At 40.4% G+C, this 18,618-nt stretch overlaps 2 protein-coding genes and 1 long non-coding RNA gene across 3 annotated transcripts in view; 1 reads left to right on the forward strand and 2 right to left on the reverse strand.

The window, feature by feature from the left end:
• Window positions 1-18,618, forward strand: part of LOC143305593 (uncharacterized) — a 185,156-nt gene that overhangs the window by 11,813 nt on the left and 154,725 nt on the right. The gene's annotated exons all lie outside the window — the stretch shown is intronic.
• Window positions 552-4,149, reverse strand: LOC117606730 (uncharacterized). The gene is made up of 4 exons (XM_034329566.2): window positions 4,028-4,149; window positions 3,430-3,616; window positions 1,962-3,338; window positions 552-1,533 (listed from the first exon to the last, which is right to left on the reverse strand). Exons 1-4 carry the CDS (start codon window positions 4,062-4,064, stop codon window positions 1,245-1,247), a joined length of 1,890 nt encoding a protein of 629 aa, XP_034185457.2. The 5' UTR covers window positions 4,065-4,149; the 3' UTR covers window positions 552-1,244.
• LOC117606732 (nuclear RNA export factor 1) lies at window positions 13,631-16,372 on the reverse strand. Its single transcript, XM_034329569.2, has 3 exons — window positions 16,195-16,372; window positions 15,984-16,097; window positions 13,631-15,887 (listed from the first exon to the last, which is right to left on the reverse strand). Exon 3 carries the CDS (start codon window positions 15,783-15,785, stop codon window positions 14,211-14,213), a length of 1,575 nt encoding a protein of 524 aa, XP_034185460.2. The 5' UTR covers window positions 15,786-15,887; window positions 15,984-16,097; window positions 16,195-16,372; the 3' UTR covers window positions 13,631-14,210.

Genomic DNA, 18,618 nt, shown 5'->3' on the forward strand with positions numbered 1-18,618 from the left:
CTACAGAATGAACTAGAAACTAAATTTCTGGTCTGTTTTACCTTCTTGACGTCTTTCGCGAGTGAACAATCAACGAAATCGTAGTTTTCAAATTACTTCTACCTGGAGACTTGTACATCATCCATTGAGTGCTCGTTTTATTCTATCCGACCCAAAGAATATCAGTCTGGTCCCTATTTGGACATACGATTCACAGAAATGTTTATATTACGAATAAAATAATGCAGGTGAGTCCGATCCGCCATTTTCTTGACCGTGGACAGGCAGCAATTTCAATATTTTACAACTTTTTGACGATTTGGGTAAAATAAGGACCAGAGCGCCATTCTTTAGGGCTTCCTGAACACGTCTCTCAAATTTCTTTGCAATGTGTTCAGCAGGAACGAAAAATGGTGTGTTCTACGTTCTAGGGATATTTCTAGGGACTGTTTTTAACGTATCTTACTGTAAAATACTGTAAAATGTAAAAAACCCTAGAAAACGCTCGGATGACCCAACCCTGGTTATGAATATAAAAAAAATTATCGAGCAACTTTTGAAAATTTTTTCAAAATTTAAGATTAAAATTTTTTATTTTTGGTTCTTTTTTTATAAAATTTCTCTGGCGATACGCAAAAATTGGTCTAACGATTCATGGTACACAATATAGCTATCGTAGCATACGTGTGTCATTTAGGTGTATACAAAAAGTGACTGTTACTACCGTATATTTTATTTACATTTATATGAAACAAGTAATTTGTAGGAGTGTAATATAAAAACAAAATTTTTCAATTTGCCAATGCAAACGAAAAAATATCTAACTATTGAAATATCCCAATTATTTATCAATTTTGATACATTAATACCAGGTAGTCAAGTTTCTCTTTCCATTAGGCATTACATTACCATTATCATTAAACAGTTTCTCTAATACTAATAATTTAACGATACACGCAGCATTAACTTATACAAACACAGTTCTTTATCCTACAATACTGTAAAAAAAAGAAGAGAAAGAGTAGATCGGTTGGAAAACTCGTCATAATTAAATTTATAATAAAAAAGGATCTCCATGTGTGCTTAAAACAATAATCTACTCTTTACAACAAAATCGGTTTTCAATTCTTTCTCCTTTTTTTTTTTATATATATATATATATATCATCGAAAACCGATTTTGACGATACACTGGCCACAATTATTTCAAAGTTTCTTCTCGCGTGGCAAAGATGGTTTTTCCTAATCGATCCATCGTCCATCGGATCAATTCCTCGCGATCTTCGTCGATTCCTTATTTCCGGTTACGTGTTCCAAGTCCAAACCATCGTATTCGAGACCAGCTGTGTTATCATAGTAGGCGTAATCGTAATCATTCTTCTTGCCGGATTTCGGTCGTGGCGTAGTGCTACTCGCTAGCCTGGTCGTCGACGAGAAGGGTCTGGCTGACCCACTCACGTACGTACTCGCTCGGGGTGTCGTCTGTGGCTGCGATGCTTTTTGCGTGTTCGAATTGAAGCTATTCGGATTATACGTGGTCACGGTAGAAACTCTTCTAGATAAAAGAAAAATGAAATAATTATCTCTCGGAGGACGGACCATGGAGAGAGCCCCAATTATAATTTAATTCCAATTTTTAAAATTACTTTTCCTGACCCCTGAGTAACGATTGACCGAGACTCCATGGTGTACAACGGGTTTAGGGTCAACAGGAGTTAAGGGGCATAAGCCGGAATTGATTTTAAGCGCCTCATGCGGGAAAACCGAGAAACTATGTAGACTATCCTTGTCTCTCTTACATAAGAAACAAGGACAACGCGAATTACTTTTTATGTTTCACTTCTACTCCGCCAGAGGTGCTATTGTCACATCCAATCCTAAACTTACTAAATTAATTTTACTCTAATTTTATTTTTTCTTCAAAATCAAACTCGCTTTCAAAAATGAATCAAAACTCCCAAATATTAATTACTAATCAATTACCTTGGCACTGGAGTGGTGGATCGCGGTGTCTCAGCCAAATGATTGATACTCGCAGGACTGAACCCAATCCCAACGGACGATCTCGCGAATTCGTAATTACTGGTACTACTCTCGGTATAATATTTCCCGTTGTCGTAATTATACTGAGTAGCCTTTTTCGGTGTTTTCGTGCTGTCGTAATACTGGGACGAACTCTTTATCGACTGGCTAGATTTCTCGTAATACTGCCCGTTCTCTGTGTTCCTGGTCACAGTCTGCGCCTGGCTGTTATCTATATACTTCTTCGTAGCCGGACTGTAGGTTGTAGGCGCGTAACTGCTGCTCGCGAAACTGGGGAAATACTTTGTAGTTTGAGCAACGTCTTGCCTGGTAGACGTGGCTGCTCTGTATTGTCCATTGTTATTACTACTGTACGTATTATCGTAAACAGGCGAAGCGGTGGTCGTCGGATAAGGTACATTATTACCGTTCGTGCGTTGAATATTATTATAATTTCTCTGATAATTCGTGTAATCGTTCGCCTGGTAATTGGTACTCGGCTGCAGAGTGGTCGGCAGTGAAAATTGTCCGTTGCTGTAACTCTGATAATTCTTGTTGTAATTAGCCGGCTTCGCGGTCGTGCTCTGAACAAAATTACCATTGTTCTGTTGATTATTATAATTCTGATTATAGGCGTTGTAGATGGTCGTCTTGGACGTCGTACTGGGACTCTGGAAATTGTAATTGTTCTGATAGTTGGTGGAGGGTTTGTACGTGGAGGATGGTACATTGTAAACCTGTCCATTCTGATTTCTGTTATAATTTTCCTGAGGCCTGGAACTGGTCGACTGGACGAAGCCATTGGCTCTTTGATTATAATTATTCCCACTGTAGAAGCCGGTGTAGGTGTTCTGATTGCTAATAGGCGCAGGTGCGGGTGTGCTGGATGAAACGTAATTATTTTCATTCAGCTGCTGCTTCCTACTGACTTTCCTCACTCCAGTCTTCTTCTTCGTCTCTTGAACAACCTCGTCCTTGTAGGACTTGTCGTTCTCGTAATCGTCCTCTTTACCGTTCCTGTTATAAAAATTGCCGGTGTTGCTGCCGCGTAGGTCTCTGTTGTTGTTGTTGTTGGAATTGTAACTGGGGGATATTCTGTTGAGGTTGTTAGCGGACGAGCGAACAGGGTCGCTGGTCTCGCTGCGCTGAAGATGATCCTGAGGCTCCGCGTCGGTACGAATACTGTCGTAATGGAGGGATTCCAACCCGGATCCGATTCTATACAAATCGAAATTGTCACTGGCGTAGTACAAAGTGGCGGCTTCGCAGTCCACGTCGTACCAATCGGCGCATGTTTGGCTTTCCTGGTCGAAGGCTGTGTCGTTCGGGCATAAGAACCTTTTTTCGAACAGAAACGATAGGATTTTTGATATTTCGAATTTGGGAAGAATTTGAGGAAAATTTTTGTCGTTGGTTTGGCTCGACTTACTTGTAATCCTGGACGGTGCCGGACACAGACACGCAGACGTGAAACACTTGGCAGTCGGTCTCAGCGTCCGCGTAATAGCTTCCTACGATCTTGTTGCGACAACTGAAGGATGTCTCCGGCATTTCCTGCTGCGAGTACCTGGGCGGCGGTCGTTGAAGACCGAGGGCAGAGGTCCAGAAAACAGCCACTGTAATCGATTTAAAATATTCGAAATTGCTGCTAATGAAAGAAAGTCTGAACAAAAGTCCTTCTGGAGTCGAAAGGGTTAAAAATGATTTCATAGCACGAAGCAAGAAATTTAAAAAATGAGCATCGACTAATCCATTTCTGTACTTCCTTCAATTTTTCACGCGTTAAAAGGAAAATGACTTTCTTTGGCTCGAGAAAACGCGTTTCGAAAGTCGACTTGGAAGTATCGACGGCGAACACGAGACCGTTTAAGGATTTCCACGGTCCGTCACGGTTACCGATGATGAGAGCAGACAGCCTTTTTACCAATTCTTCGAGAAAGAAAAAAGAAACATCACGCAAGTGTTCGGCTTTCCCTTTCGAATACTCCTCGAGCGGATCTAAAGCTTCCTCAACGGAAATAACGTACCCCATGCAAGGAACAAGAGACGTCGTGTCTGCTCCATGGTGTCCAATGAACGATAATAGCGCACGGAAAAAAGATCACAAGTTGTCCCGCGTTACCTTCGCGAGAGGATCGTTAGAGGCGACTGCGGCTTCGAGGAGAACGCTTCGACCGAGAAGAGGATACCCAGCGGGGAAACGCTTTCTGGGAGGATGACTCCGGGCCCCGTGAACCAAGGTAGGGGTTCCTTACAAGAGAAGGTACATACACGTTTCTGTGTATGTACCATGGAGCTGGAAGACGTAACCCGCTTCGTTACGTCACTCTCCGCTCGATCACCAGCCAGATGGTAGTCCTGGATGATGATTCCTCGGCTTTGCCGATGGTCTTTGACCATTTTTATGAGAACGGTCCTTAGAAAGACTATCTGGACCTAGAATCGTTATGGTCTTGCCTTTTGAAGGAAATTGTCCATCTTCAGAGGGAAATGAAAAAAGGAGGATGTGTTAAATTGAGACACTTGGAATTGTCCAATTATTGGTCCTTATAGGACTTTCTTTAATTCATGCTGGCAGGTGGATTTGTCTCAGTCTGGGACATCGTGTACCCAGCTGGAGGTCAACGTTTAACTGCAGATACTCTTGGTAATCCTAAACACGTTCTCAGAGAACGTCCATCAATCATTAGACGTAACCGAGTAAAACTATCGCCGGAGTTAATGTTTCTACTCACACTGAAGGAACGTGGCTCGTAGGTGCAAATATCGTGCCATCTACGAGTCGAAGACAACTTTCGCCCTCCAAGGCTGAGAAGATTCCTCGTCGCGAGCTCATCGCGCGTAATAGAGGCGAACGGTCATTGAAAAACATGGTACTTGTCGATTGACCCCGGGTAACCTATATTCTTCGACAAGTACACCTTCCATTCCGAGGTATAAATCGAAACAACGAACCTTCTGTGTATTGAAATGGTTTCTAGTAATCAAATTTGACGAAACTAGTTCGCCAAAAAATAAAACGAAACATCATCTTATGTAAGTAGTTTCGGAATTCGTAAACGTACCGGAAACTTTTTCCCGCCTTCTTTCACGGCATTACGCAGGGTAAACAACGTGGAATAGAAGGATGGAAGACGGTTTCAATTGCGAAATTTCGATTGTCGAGGTACGACCTCGATCTTCGTGGAACACCTAAGCCACGTGACTGCCTTGCGTTTCCTTTCTGCATTTTACCTTCGACGAAACATTTCTTCGAATCGAGTCTTTTTTATCGAAAAAAACTTATCTATAATTGCAGATATTAGTTTTATTTTAAATCTATAGGTTAGGTTAAATGATGTCAGGTTAGGTTATGAGACTATATTTGATAGATCTACAAAATTGGAACATTAGTTTTATCATGAAATCTGCATTCCATGCAGTCAAATGCAGTGGAATGCACCGGAGCAGTTATTAATTTTGTTTTAAACTTATAGATTAGATTAATTTACGTCAGGTTAGGTTATGAACGGTCATAGATTATATTTGATGGATCTGCAGAATTCGAACATTAATTTCGTCACGAAACCTGCATTCCATGCAATCAAATGCAACGGAATACAACGAAGTAGATATTAATTTTATTTTCAACTTATAGATTAGGTTAGATTAAGTCAGATTAGGTTATGAACCTTCAGAGGTTATATTTAATGGATCTGCAGAATTCGAACATTAATTTTGTTCTGAAACCTGCATTCCATGCAATGAAATGCAACGGAATGCAACGAAGAAGATACTAGTTCTATTTTCAACTTATAGGTTAGGTTAGGTTAAGTCAGATTAGGTTATATTTGCAGAATTCGAACATCAATTTCGTCACGAAACCTGCATTCCATACAATCAAATGGAACGAAATGCAACGAAGTAGATATTGGTTTTATTTTCAACTTATAGGTTAGGTTAGATTAAGTCAGATTAGGTTACATTTGCAGAATTCGAACATCAATTTCGTCACGAAACCTGCATTCCATGCAATCAAATGGAACGAAATGCAACGAAGTAGATATTAGTTTTATTCTCAACTTATAGATTAGGTTAGATTAAGTCAGATTAGGTTATGAACCTTCAGAAGTTATATTTGATGGATCTGCAGAATTCGAACCCTAGTTTCACCATGAAACCTGCATTCCATGCAGTCAAATCCAACGGAATGCATCGGAGCACTCCCAGGATGCACCTTTTGCGCCGGAGAGATCCAGCAAAGGGCACGAAGACGACAAAGGTCGTCGAGCGTGTCGCTAAAACGTGATCCCGGCATCAACCTAACAGAAAAGGAAGAAATTTGTAACATCATTAATATTGCAATAGTAACGCAACAGTTCTATTCGAAATGTTTAATTGTGTCATCGCGGTTTGCTCCAACTTCCACGGTAATTTCGATTTCGCAATCGACCGATCCGGTTGTCACGGCTGCTCGGTTAGCTCTTATTTAAAGGCACATGTAAGGAGACTCGGTTGGGAATCGCTTTAGGGCATCCGATCGCGATTCCATCCAGCGTCCAGGCAATCAGAGCTGCGTTGCCAAACAAGCGAACTTCCAATTAAGTATTTCAATCTTGTAACGGCAGGAAAACAGCGTGAAGTCTATTAAGGAACAACAACTCACGATCAGCTTCGAAAATTAATTCCTCTTTTGCATACGGGTCTACCGTTTCCGCGGTCCATTAATATCCCAGTCTCGTTAACGCCTACGGTTACGACCAGCCATTTGTCTAGAAATCTCAAAGTGCATGACATTCTTTGGCGACCATAATACCGGTAGAGAAAGCAGGGAAGGTCAAAGGTGCAGTCAAACTATCTTTTTCAAGATGGAATCTTGTTTCATAGCATAGAGTGATGGTAACTGTAGCATTTACGGTAATCAATTATTCGAAGACTGGGATAATTAACTAGAAATACCAAGCAGGGGTTCTACTTAGAAAATGATAAAAATATTATTGTTAACGAGTTGTTTCAACGTGGATTATCGAAGAGAATAATGATAGTAAATGTTGATGGGCTAAATGTACAATAGTTACCATGGGCTGTTATAAGGAACAATGTGCTGAAAATTTGCATAACGATTTAAAACTCGGCATTCCGAGAGATTGTTGGCCGTTTCTCGAACGAGCTACATCCGTGGAATGTTTCTTCTTACTCAAGCGGATACAAAAAGGTGTTAAGCGTATGCGGGAACGGTAGACTTCCGTCAGATACATCCGCGCGTACGGGCCGATGCGTATGTACCCGAAGATTCGATCCGTCGATCGACGAATAAGTTCAAGGAGTCCGATTCCTTCAAGATTCTTTCAAGATTTTTAAACAAATTTCTCGAACGTAGAAGACGAATCGAGCTTCTTCCCTTTGTCCTATTTCCTTTCGTTCGATTCGTGGAACAGAACTAGTGAAAGTGTTCGCCATGTATGCATGCACGTTCAGCTCGTGCATCGGGTGAATCCTCCTCACGAATTCGCGATTTATTGCCTCGTGAATCCGTGGGGAAAGCAATAGGAACTGGAGCGCTATCGACATCACTGGCTGTTCGATAGATTCATTCTGGGTTAAGAAATTTTCCTCTTTTTTTCAATAAATTCAATTAGAAGGTTATTTGTATTGAAATTCAAAAGATTTATTCAGGTTTCAAGCTTTTTATTTGCAAAAATTCTATAATGTTTGCACAAGTGGAGTTATTTTTAATTAATTCTCGGATGGCGGACCAGGGAGAGAGCCTGAAAACAGCGGACCATGGAGAGAGCTTCTATTCTAATTTAATTTTGTATCTCATATTATTATATATTTAACCCTTTTCCTAAAAAAGTAAGAAATATAATTTAATGTGTTTTCTACCCCTCGGACCCCTTCTATCTCATATCAATGTCTTTGTTACATAAATGTTAGCCACCAATGACACAGGCTCCACTGTTCGAGGGTTAAATAATCAACAACGTGGGACTCGAATAAACGATTCGTTTATATTTACAATAAAAATATACGGGAAAGTGGTAATACATAGTTGACCCATGACCCCCGTTGCGTGAGCAATGTGCGTCTACATGGCCATTCCATACGAGAGAAAACTGGTGGCATTTGTTTGCAATTTTTTCCTTTTCTTCTATTGCGGCATATTCCCTCGGTCATTGAGAAATTTCACTGAACATCGCCGCTGATTGTTCCCCAGCGTGCGCGCAGATGAACGATAATTTCATTTACACGGCAAAAGCATCGATTCCCTACTTTTTTTTTTTCTCTTTCTCCATTGCATCGATTTCGAGGCGAAGAAAGTGAAAGCTCTTAGCAAGCGAAGAGAATGAAATTTAAATATATGTATTTGTATCGCTTTCTAATTACGATATTGGAGTTTCTATTTCAAGCATCTTCTTCTGTCCGAATTTTTTGGTCACAATTTTTTAAACGCAGTTTCGTCTCCCGATAGATTCTTCTCTCTTTGAATATCCTCGTGGAATATCGAGCACATTATCTCCCCCCAGCTGCATCGCAGACTCGATTACATTGTCGCAATTACGATATTTCCCATGATTTTCCCTTGATTTCGAAGCGTCTGCCCAACGAAAGTTAGCGTCCTCGCGCACACGTGGCGCCTTTTTTCAAGATCTCGTCTATTTTACATTTTTACATTTACTTCTTTTATATTTGTGGTCATACTCTTATTTTCCATTCATATACATTTTTGCTTTATTCATTTTTATTCATATTCGTTGCCAACAGCATACGGTAACCCATCTTAGGGCGAAACCGTGCCCACTTAGCTTGACTTCGGTGATCTTACGGATACCGGTATGGCCTAAGTGGCTAGGGCGGTTTTGATTTCTCATAAAAAAAGAAGCACCGTTTTGTCGATCCTTTTATCATCTTTTTTAAATCAAGGACAAAGAAACGTAATAATAACGCTATAGAGTGCAAATGCTTCGGAGAGGAACGATTTTCAGGATGATCGGCAACTCGGAGGAGGACGTTGTAAAGAGGATGCCTCCTCGATTCCTCGCCAGACCGCTCGCCTTTTGCTTTCACTTTCTCACGTGGCGGAGACGAGAGGAGGACCCTCGACAACCCCCTTCCGCCCCTCGATAGATCATACCAAACTCCTCGAGGATCCTCTTCCTCGGCCACGAGCTAGGATTTATGCAGTCCGTTCGTTCTCTCCTTTAAATCATTTTATAATTAATTATTAGTACATATTTTCGTTCGCTTCAAGATTTCTTTCGCAATTCAATTTTTATTAAATTTTCCGCGCCTCGGAATAAAAGAGGATTAATCGGTGTAACGTAGCCTCGAGGTCTTAATTACACTAGCTCGTTATTGTTACACGGAGCCGGTGCAATTCCGTGCGAAAAAGGGAATAATTATCCGCTCATCAGCGTGATACGCGGCTCTCTTTTACGTAATCAACTCGCCTCTTACCATCGAATTTCTTCCATTTCGTGCCGCGCGATTAACACTTCACCGGAATTAATAATCGGTTCGCGTTTTCCATCGCGTGTCGCCGAGTTGAAAGCTTTCCCATGACGAGGCTTTTCCAATAGGAAACCTATGGGAAGTCGAGCGCTCTTGATACGAGACGTTGGTTAAAACGTTGCTCCACTTTTTATCGGGAACACAAGATACGTGTAACAATCGCGTTTCAAAGGTTTCCCAATATTGTTCGCCAGTGGAACACTCGATATTTCCCAGTGTTCGCCGCAGGCAGTCCTGATGAGCATTCCATTTATCAGTGGCGCAATCATAATTATCCCTTCATTAATAAAACGAAAGAAATTTCTAATTTCTTCATCGGATGATCGGATGATCGTTCTTAGGAATGTATCTCTAGATCCATGGATCGATTTAAAAAAAATTATCATTCGCGTAACGAAGGAAGAGATTACCGATTTCTGTCAGCTTCCGATGCAACACTGCCGATTTAACGACGAATGAGCTGTTACGAGGCAACAGTTGGCATAACTTTCACTCACGGTGTCGCCGTCCTCGTGTTCCAATCGCACACGTGTACGAACACAAATAGGTGCGTGTATGAATCTTCGGAAAGCAAAGTTGCATAAACGCGTCCCGGAACGTGGAAGAGGCTCCGTTATACAAGCGAGCCGGTTCCCCCGTCTCCTCTCGTCAACGATTTTTCTATACGACTCGCGTCTACCTGTCGTTGACTTTCTGTTGGATTCCTTGCGTTTCGCGAGGTGTCGTTCGGGATTACAGATGGAATCCGAACATATGCTCGAATGTTCATTTCCAAACGGTCGAACGGGGATTTATCCGTCGTTTCACTTTTCTCCGTTCAATTATTTATCTTGCGACCCACCTGAATTCCTCCGGGCGAGGATCGACGTACTTCCGTAATTCGGAGTCGTTCAATCCTCGGATGGCGGACCATGGAGAGAGCCTGACATTTATTAAAATAGAATAGCAGAGGTTTTAACTTGTCTTTTGATCTTTTCTGTTTGCAATATTGTTTTTCATTCAATTTTCGAATGGCGGACCATGGAGAGAGTCCTAGTATTTATTAAAATAGAATAGCAGAGGTTTTAGCTTGTTTTTCGATTCCCCCTATTTGGACTACTGTAAAATAGAATTAACTCTCGGATGGCGGACCATGGAGAGAGACCCAATAATTTTAAAAATAAAATAGCAAGGTTTTCAACTCGCCTTCCTATCTTCTCCATTTGCACTTCTGCAAAATGTATCGTATTTAATTGGCAATTATCCTTCTAGACAGCTGTTGAGCAATCATCCTGACCTTTGCATTTCCAACATTTCTCGAACGTCTTCGATCGCTATAACGAATTAAAGGATCATTTCCACCTGTATCCTGTTCGCGCTTCTCCAGTACCGCGTTACGTAAATGTGGGTTACGCGTTACCAACCGGTTATCCGATGGCAAAATTGTGCGAGAATGAACGAGAAATAAGGAGGAAGGGGTCTCTGGTAACGTATGCGCAACTCTCGTGAGAGATTTTCTGAGAGAGGACCACGAACGAGTGAGAGGCTCCTCGTTGCTAATTAGTCGCCAGTCTAACGGGCTAACAATGCCAGGAAAATAGAATTTATACGGGATCGTACGGATCCGTCTGGCAATCTCCGACCGCTTCAACAGGAAACGATCCTCCGACGCGAGATTCCATGCTGCTCGATTGAACGCGGGTTCAATGGCGATCGGTTCGGAAGCGATCTCTTTTCCTGGTCCCCCCTTCTTTAGAAATCTTCCTCTGATTATTCCGGTGTAAAATTCCAAAGGAATTCAAATACCATTTGCATTACTGCAAAATGGACCGTTTTTCACTTAACTCTCAAATGGCGGACCATGGAGAGAATCCCAATATTTATTAAAATAGAATAGCAAGGTTTTTAGCTTGTCTGTTTGATTCCTCCTATTTACACTACTGTAAAATGGAACGTTTTTCAACTAACTTTCAAATGGCGGACCATGGAGAGAGCCCCGGTATTTCAAATACCATTTGAAATCCTTCTATGAAAGATATTAATTTATCGAGAAATTGGTGGAAAGCGTGCGTGTTGCGTGATCCGAAGTGGCTGAAATTTAATTGGAGGGAAGCGCGCATTCATTACCGGTGAAATGCTGCAACTTTGCTCCATTTTAATTAATCATCTCCCGACGAATCTCACGGACACCAAACAGCCTGTTAGACCTCAAAATTATGCTCAAACTAATCATCTGGAAGTTGTTTACCCGCTGGAGTACACATATATCGCCAGAGAGAATTTCGAATACACATACAGGTTTCTTATGTAAATCCTTCAGATGCTTTCTTAGTTTCTCGATGATTTCATTTATCTCCCGAGGCAGAGACGATCGATCATCCGACCGGTGCGATCATTACGTTTTTCCATGCAATTTCATCCCGTGTTCGATGAAATTCATTGGCAAAGGAGAGAGCTTCTTCGAAGCGATAGCGAATCTTTTCGATAGGAACAAAGTGTATGTTGTAATCACGAAATCGCGGGATCAGTTTCGTGCTACCAATGTGTCGTTGTCGGTTCGAATGTGGCACAAGGATGCGTTGGTCGCTCGGTTGGATCCTGTCGTTTCGTTTTCTCTCTACAATTGCAAACGTCTTGCCAACTTTGTATCGACCTTCTCAATTTTTCTATTAACCCTAAAAAGACAGACTCTGATTATGGAGATCAATTTCCAATGCTTCCTTTAATAACCTAAAATCATTTCTTCAGTATTAATACTGAAGGCATAAATGAAAATAAATAATTTTTAGCTAATGTTTTGGAAATGTTTGAAAATTTTTCTAAATGAAGAATTCGATGAGTCTACTCTTTGGTATTCCTAGGGAACCCTTTGAAATTTTCTAATCTAGGGATCCCTAGAATTCCCAATATACTTCTGCCACAAAGGAGTAAAAATTACTCGATTCTTACAGCATTTATTTAATATTTTCCTTGTTTCTTATACAATACACTTTTTAGTTTTCCCTAGAGAAACACTTAAAATTTTTCAAATCTAGGGATCCCTAGATTTCCCAATATACTTCTGCCACAAAGGACTAAAAATTGCTCCATTCTTACAGCTTTTATTTAATACTCTCCTCGTTCCTTATACAATACACTTTTTAATTTTCCCTAGGGAAACCCTTAAAATTTTTCAAATCTAGGGATCCCTAGACTTCTCAATTTACTTCTGCCACAAAGGACTAAAAATTGCTCCATTCTTACAGCATTTATTTAATATTTTCCTTGTTTCTTATACAATACACTTTTTAGTTTTCCCTAGGGAAACCCTTAAAATTTTTCAAATCTAGGGATCCCTAGACTTCTCAATTTACTTCATTTATTTAATATTTTCCTTGTTCCTTATACAATACACGTGTGCTACCAACGTTTCTACTCGTATCAGGATAAAATTTCCATAGGACCTCGATGATTTGACTTTCTCTGACTCGTTATCGATCTCAGCCATCTTCGGATATCATTCATGCACGTTTCACGTGGTCAAGCCGCTTCGCTTCGACGTCCTTCTGTTGTTACGACCTCTCGGAACTCGGGGGGAATATTAGTTGGAATTACAGGCAAGACTCTCGTGAGAGATTGCCAGTGGTCTCACACTAGGCAACAACAAGGACAATTATTTTATTGTACTGCCAGTTGCTATAATTGTTGGTAAAATGACTCGGTCGACAAATATACGTGATCGCGTAACGCGTGTTATTGTCAGACAGGGAGATTATTTATCTTGTAGCATCTTCCTGCGTGCAGGATTCGAGAGCAGGAAGTGGTCTGGTTGCGCAATGGGAAGCGGATATGGTGGGATCTAGAGACAAATATGGAAGCGATTATTTACCTTCTAATTGTTCGTTTAGAATTATACTTACTCGATCAATCTGATCATAAAACACCTCAGAAACTTGGATGATTTTAGCTGAAACCATGATCGTCCAATGGGGGGGTCAAAATAAATTTTTTTTATAGCTTTCCTTTTTTGTTTATTAAAAAATTTTTTTGAAAGTTTCAATATAAATCAGGATTTTATCAATCTGAATAAAACACCTTACAAGGGGGTCATGGTTAACTAAAACCATAATTGTTCAATAGGGGGGTCAAAATAATTTATTCCCTGATATCTTTTCATTTTTGTTTATTAGAAACAAAGTTTACTATAAGTTTCAGTACAAAAGAAGGTTTTTCCTAATGGGGGGTCAACCGACCTTCTGCCCCCCTCCTCCTCTACCACCATTCATTGCCTTTTCTTCAAGAATGAAATGGTAACTTGCAAACTGGTCACACCGCTTCTATGACGGGCCATTTGACTTATTAACAAGTTCCTGGTGTTTTTGTTAGAGACCCAAGTTTAATTAACTGGTCATTAGGTAATTAACTGTGATATTCGATGGAACATGACTGCTCAATCCCTTGTAATCGTCATAATCCTTGAATGCATAACCTTTTGACGAAGCCATCGAGCATCCTGCAGCATCTAAATGCCAGAGGAGTAACATCACGACGCGTTCGTTGATCTGTGATAGAGCTGCGGTATGACTTAACACAGAAATATTTTATTTAAAAAAAAAAAGCCCCTTCTGTCAAGGATATCTCGTTTTTATTGCGACTTTATACTCATGGAATCGTTGAGAACGTGCCTTCTTACAATAAAAAAGATACTCTTCTTTACAAGTAGTATTTACAGAAACACATTGCACATAGAAAAGTACAATATTATCTTAAGAATGCATCACTTGGTATAGCTGAAGATTTGTAATCCTTCATGAAATTTGAAATTGCTTTTCTTATGTTCCACTTAGCTTCTTCCAGATAGGTATGACACCATTCGTGGTTCAGCGTGGTCACTTCCATAAATTTATTAAACAATTCTTTCTTTTCGGATGTACTGAAGCATAATGGCGTGATCTCTTCGAACGAGATCTTTGATTCTATACTGTTAGGAGAAATTTCTTCAGAGGTCGAATCCACGTGATACTGATCGTTCAGAATATTGTATTCGTTATCAGGACCAGCAAACAGGACGAATGTTCTATTGAACGATAAAACTTGAGGGGAATTGATCAATACTTTAAACAAACCACTGACAGAGATAGCTAAGCATTTACCATCATCGTACATCAGGTCGCATCCAAATGAATTTCTGTCATGGTAGGATCTTGGCAATCTTTTCAAACCCCCCAAGATATTATCTTGACCGTAATAGAGGTGCTGTCGTTTCTTATTAGGATCGACTTTTCTCAGTAAGTTCCTGTTTGCTGTGAACTGACCAAGGTTTCTTTTCTGAGCTACAGTGGTCGTGATACCAAAGCTCATGGAGTAAAATGCATTCTTATAATACAGTCCTCTTAGAACTGTTCTGTCGCCGTGGTCGTATAAATTGAAGAAATGGTTAACAAATCTGGTGACTAGTTCCTCTCTTGATTCAGTTTTAAAATAATTAACATACATCAGTGGCAGGTCTGTGGATCTAATATAAACTCCATCCAGAAGAATCAAATGAGGACAATATCTTTTGACAGACTGTATGTACTGCTTTGAGTTTGAATAATTTTCACAGAGAGGATTTCCATCCAACCACAGCTTCGTTATGCGCAGATCCTTCAAAGCAGCTAGCACGTCCATAGAAATTATACGATTGTACCTTAGATCAAGGTTCTTTATAGTAGTTACATTAGAATTTTCTATGGCAGACAGATTAGTTAATTCGTTCTTCTGTAAATTCAGGTGTTCGACAGTACCGATCGCTGTTTTCATTAATTTCATAACGTGATTAAAAGTTCTCGGTTGGGATAATGGACAGTAAATCGTTTTAAACATTTCAGGATCTTTGTGAAATTGTTCCAAGTTCAAAGATTTCTTATTTGAATCGTATCTTTTGGACATTGCTGCTAGTAACAGGGGTTGTAGATTTAATTTGAGATCATGAATGGATGCATATCCCAGAGTTACTATTAATATTAATGGATCTCCTTCTGGATTCTTAATGATTAAGTTAGTTTTACAAAGTTTGTCAAGTGCATGGGCACAGTTACGTGCTAGGAAATAGGTGTCTTCTCCACTGGCTTGATACTTAACAGGGATCAGGTCTGCTGGTTCTATGGCACTCAAAATAGCTTTCAATACAGACTCCTTGCTGTATTGGGTTCCTTTAACAATTTTAACTTTATGCCACACATCTGAACGACCCATTAATGTTCTTTCTTGAAACATTGATCCACCCATGCTTATCTTGATCGCGATGGAAGAATCCAGTTGCATGGGTACAATTGGTAGATTTGTTCTCTGCATGGTTGTATCGCTTGTTATTCAACCATTTCAATTCATATTGGAATCTATTACAATCCTACTATCAATCTTACAGTAATCCTACTGGAATAAATTATATGTTTTCTAAAAAAAAAATTTATATTATTTACATCATAGGTTAGGATTTAAATCATACAAGAATCAAATTCAATCTTTAGTAAAATTAAAAAATCGAATTACCTCATTTTCAAGCAAACTTTCCCCTTTGTATTTCGCTTTATCTTCCAACGATATCGTTAATTATAATCAACAATCAAAACTGCGTCACAATTGACAGCTGACAATCGATGAACGCTATAATAATTAATCTCCAGTTAAGTCTATAGTTCTATTGTTTATAAATATATACAAGCAAAGTCTTCGATCTGTAACAAAATAACAAAATACTTGCGTTTGCATAAAATTTCAAAATCAATCTGTTTATGATGGTATTTAACCCGGGAAATCTCCCTGATAAGATCACGTGTCGCCGCGAGATGGACCCTGCCTAAAACGCGTCTCTTTTGAGTAAAACTTTGACTCCCTTTGATTTTATTTTTCAAAAATCAGTTAAAATCAGTACAAGACCAAAAAAGTATTAGAATAATTGTTTGACAAATTTGAAATTATTTTTAAAATTCGACCCTAGCGCTATCTATACAAAAACGACAGAAACTACTCAACAACTTACCTCGACATTATCGACAGGTGGATAAGTCAGCGACTGCTGCAGGATCGGTCGGTAACTCGTCGTGTAGTTTCCTCTGTTTGTGTGTAGATAGCGATAGAATCGAATTTTTATAATAAATTATGACGGTCTTTTTAAAATACAAATTTTTCAATGATTTTTCTTTTCTATTAAACGTCGCAAACAAAGCTGTTCTCATAAGACGTATTAAAATTAAAAACCATAAAAGTAAGGAAATTCAATTGGCTATTTAACAATATTATAATGTTCCCTGAAATAAAGTGGCACCATCATCCCTATATGAAGGGTGGGAAATTTCAAAAAAGATTCTTAAGAGCAAGTTAGGTGGAGACATTCCTACACCTCTTCTATTCTGCAAGTATATATCACCAACAAGGTGTAACGTTATCGGGACAGAATTACCCGCTCTAGAAATCGGTCCCGTCTTTTAAATATGTTATTTCGAAACATGAAAGCAACAATGAATGGAGGGATAGAAGACGAGACCGGTGATTTTGTCCCTCGTAGCGTCTTGTATGCCGCCTTGGGCACCTTCTTCCGCATTTCACGTGATCGGAAACGAAAAAATCCGCCACATCTAACGATCTGCTAGTTATATACACAGATAGCCGGACAGATTTTTCCCGGGAAAATACTCGGCCAGCTGCACAAGCGGTAATGGTCAGCTCCATATGCGGCGGTTACCCCGGGGAAAGTCTCGAGATAGAGGTGCCATCTAAAGCGTACAATTTAAAACATAGACGAGGAAAAATGTTAATGGAGCCATCGCTGGCTCTTTCGCTTTTCGGTTATCGAGCCACTTTCACCTCTCTTGCTATTGAAACAGAGACAAGGGAATACACCTAGGATTTTCATGCCGTCTTATTTGAGATTTAGCCAGGTCCCTGGGTATTTTTCCAAAAGCTATACGTGGTAGAGGAAGGTTGATACGCGGCTCCGTATTATAGCAATTCAATAATAAATTGTAGAACGCTCGGTCGTCGCATTATGCGCCGGTAATCACAGTAATAAGCAGTTCTAAAAGTAACGTAAGTACGTTGTAGGTAAGTAGTAACGAGTGAGCTGTAATCTCGGGGATGCCCCCTATTTTCGTACTCGGATACATCCGAGGGGGATTAGGGTAGAGAGAGAGGCAGTCGGACGAATGACAGAGAGGGATAATAGAGAGAAGTAGAGGGCGTTGGGACGAGGCAATGGTGAACAGGGAACGGGAAGAGAAAAGGACGGTCTGAGAGGAGGCCATGGGCGTCATCCATGGTGCGATCTGGAATCGGCATAATTTACAACTCCCGCAGGAAATTGAGCCACGACCAGTCGATGCAAAAGTCAACGCCAAGCGTTGCTCCCTGCATCTACTCCCGCCATTAGATCATCCTCGATCGATGAATGTCTGCTCTATGGAAGAGGAACCATCTCTCTCACTAATTCCCCATGTCTGTACTATCAGCTCGCAACTTTAACAATCTTAGCAGTTCTACTTTTATCGCTAAGAAAAAGGAAGGACCAAAGGACATTTCTCTAAGGACACGGTTGTTCCAAAGAAGAGCAGCGTATGTACGCCTATGAGGCAGGTACGAGGAGACCGTGTCCGTACGTACCCGTTAAGCCAACATCTAATTCGATAACTGGCGAAAATAATAACGTAGCGATCTGTTGCGTTCGCGAGGCGCAATCATCCGTTTCGTACCGGGTGTCCACAGAAAACTATCGCTCGATCCTCGCACGGATATTCCCCGCTCGATGGGGATCACTTCCAGAGATGTGTTTTTCTTTCTTTTGTAAACTCGAGAATCGTTTGCGTGCCGATAAAATTGTTTGCAATAGTAACTTGGACGATTAGTTGGCGCAGGATTTGATTTTACTCGGCCTCTCTCCATGGTCCGCCGTCCGGGAGTTAAACATAGAGTCTAGGTAGGCGCAACAGGAAGCGGCGGTAATGTCTTATTTTTAGAATCTTCTATCAGTTTAGTCGATTTATTCTTCTCGGTACAAGTTCCTTTAGTTTTACCTTTTTCCTAAAGATGGCGGCCGATCGTCGCGCGTACCGAGACCAAAGCTGCGAGACGGTTCCAGGGAATCAGATAATTTTTCTGACGCGTTTCAAAAGAACAGAGACCGTCTCGCACG

This window comes from Osmia lignaria, chromosome 8 (genome assembly GCF_051020975.1).
Source record: "Osmia lignaria lignaria isolate PbOS001 chromosome 8, iyOsmLign1, whole genome shotgun sequence".
Taxonomy (NCBI): domain Eukaryota; kingdom Metazoa; phylum Arthropoda; class Insecta; order Hymenoptera; family Megachilidae; genus Osmia; species Osmia lignaria.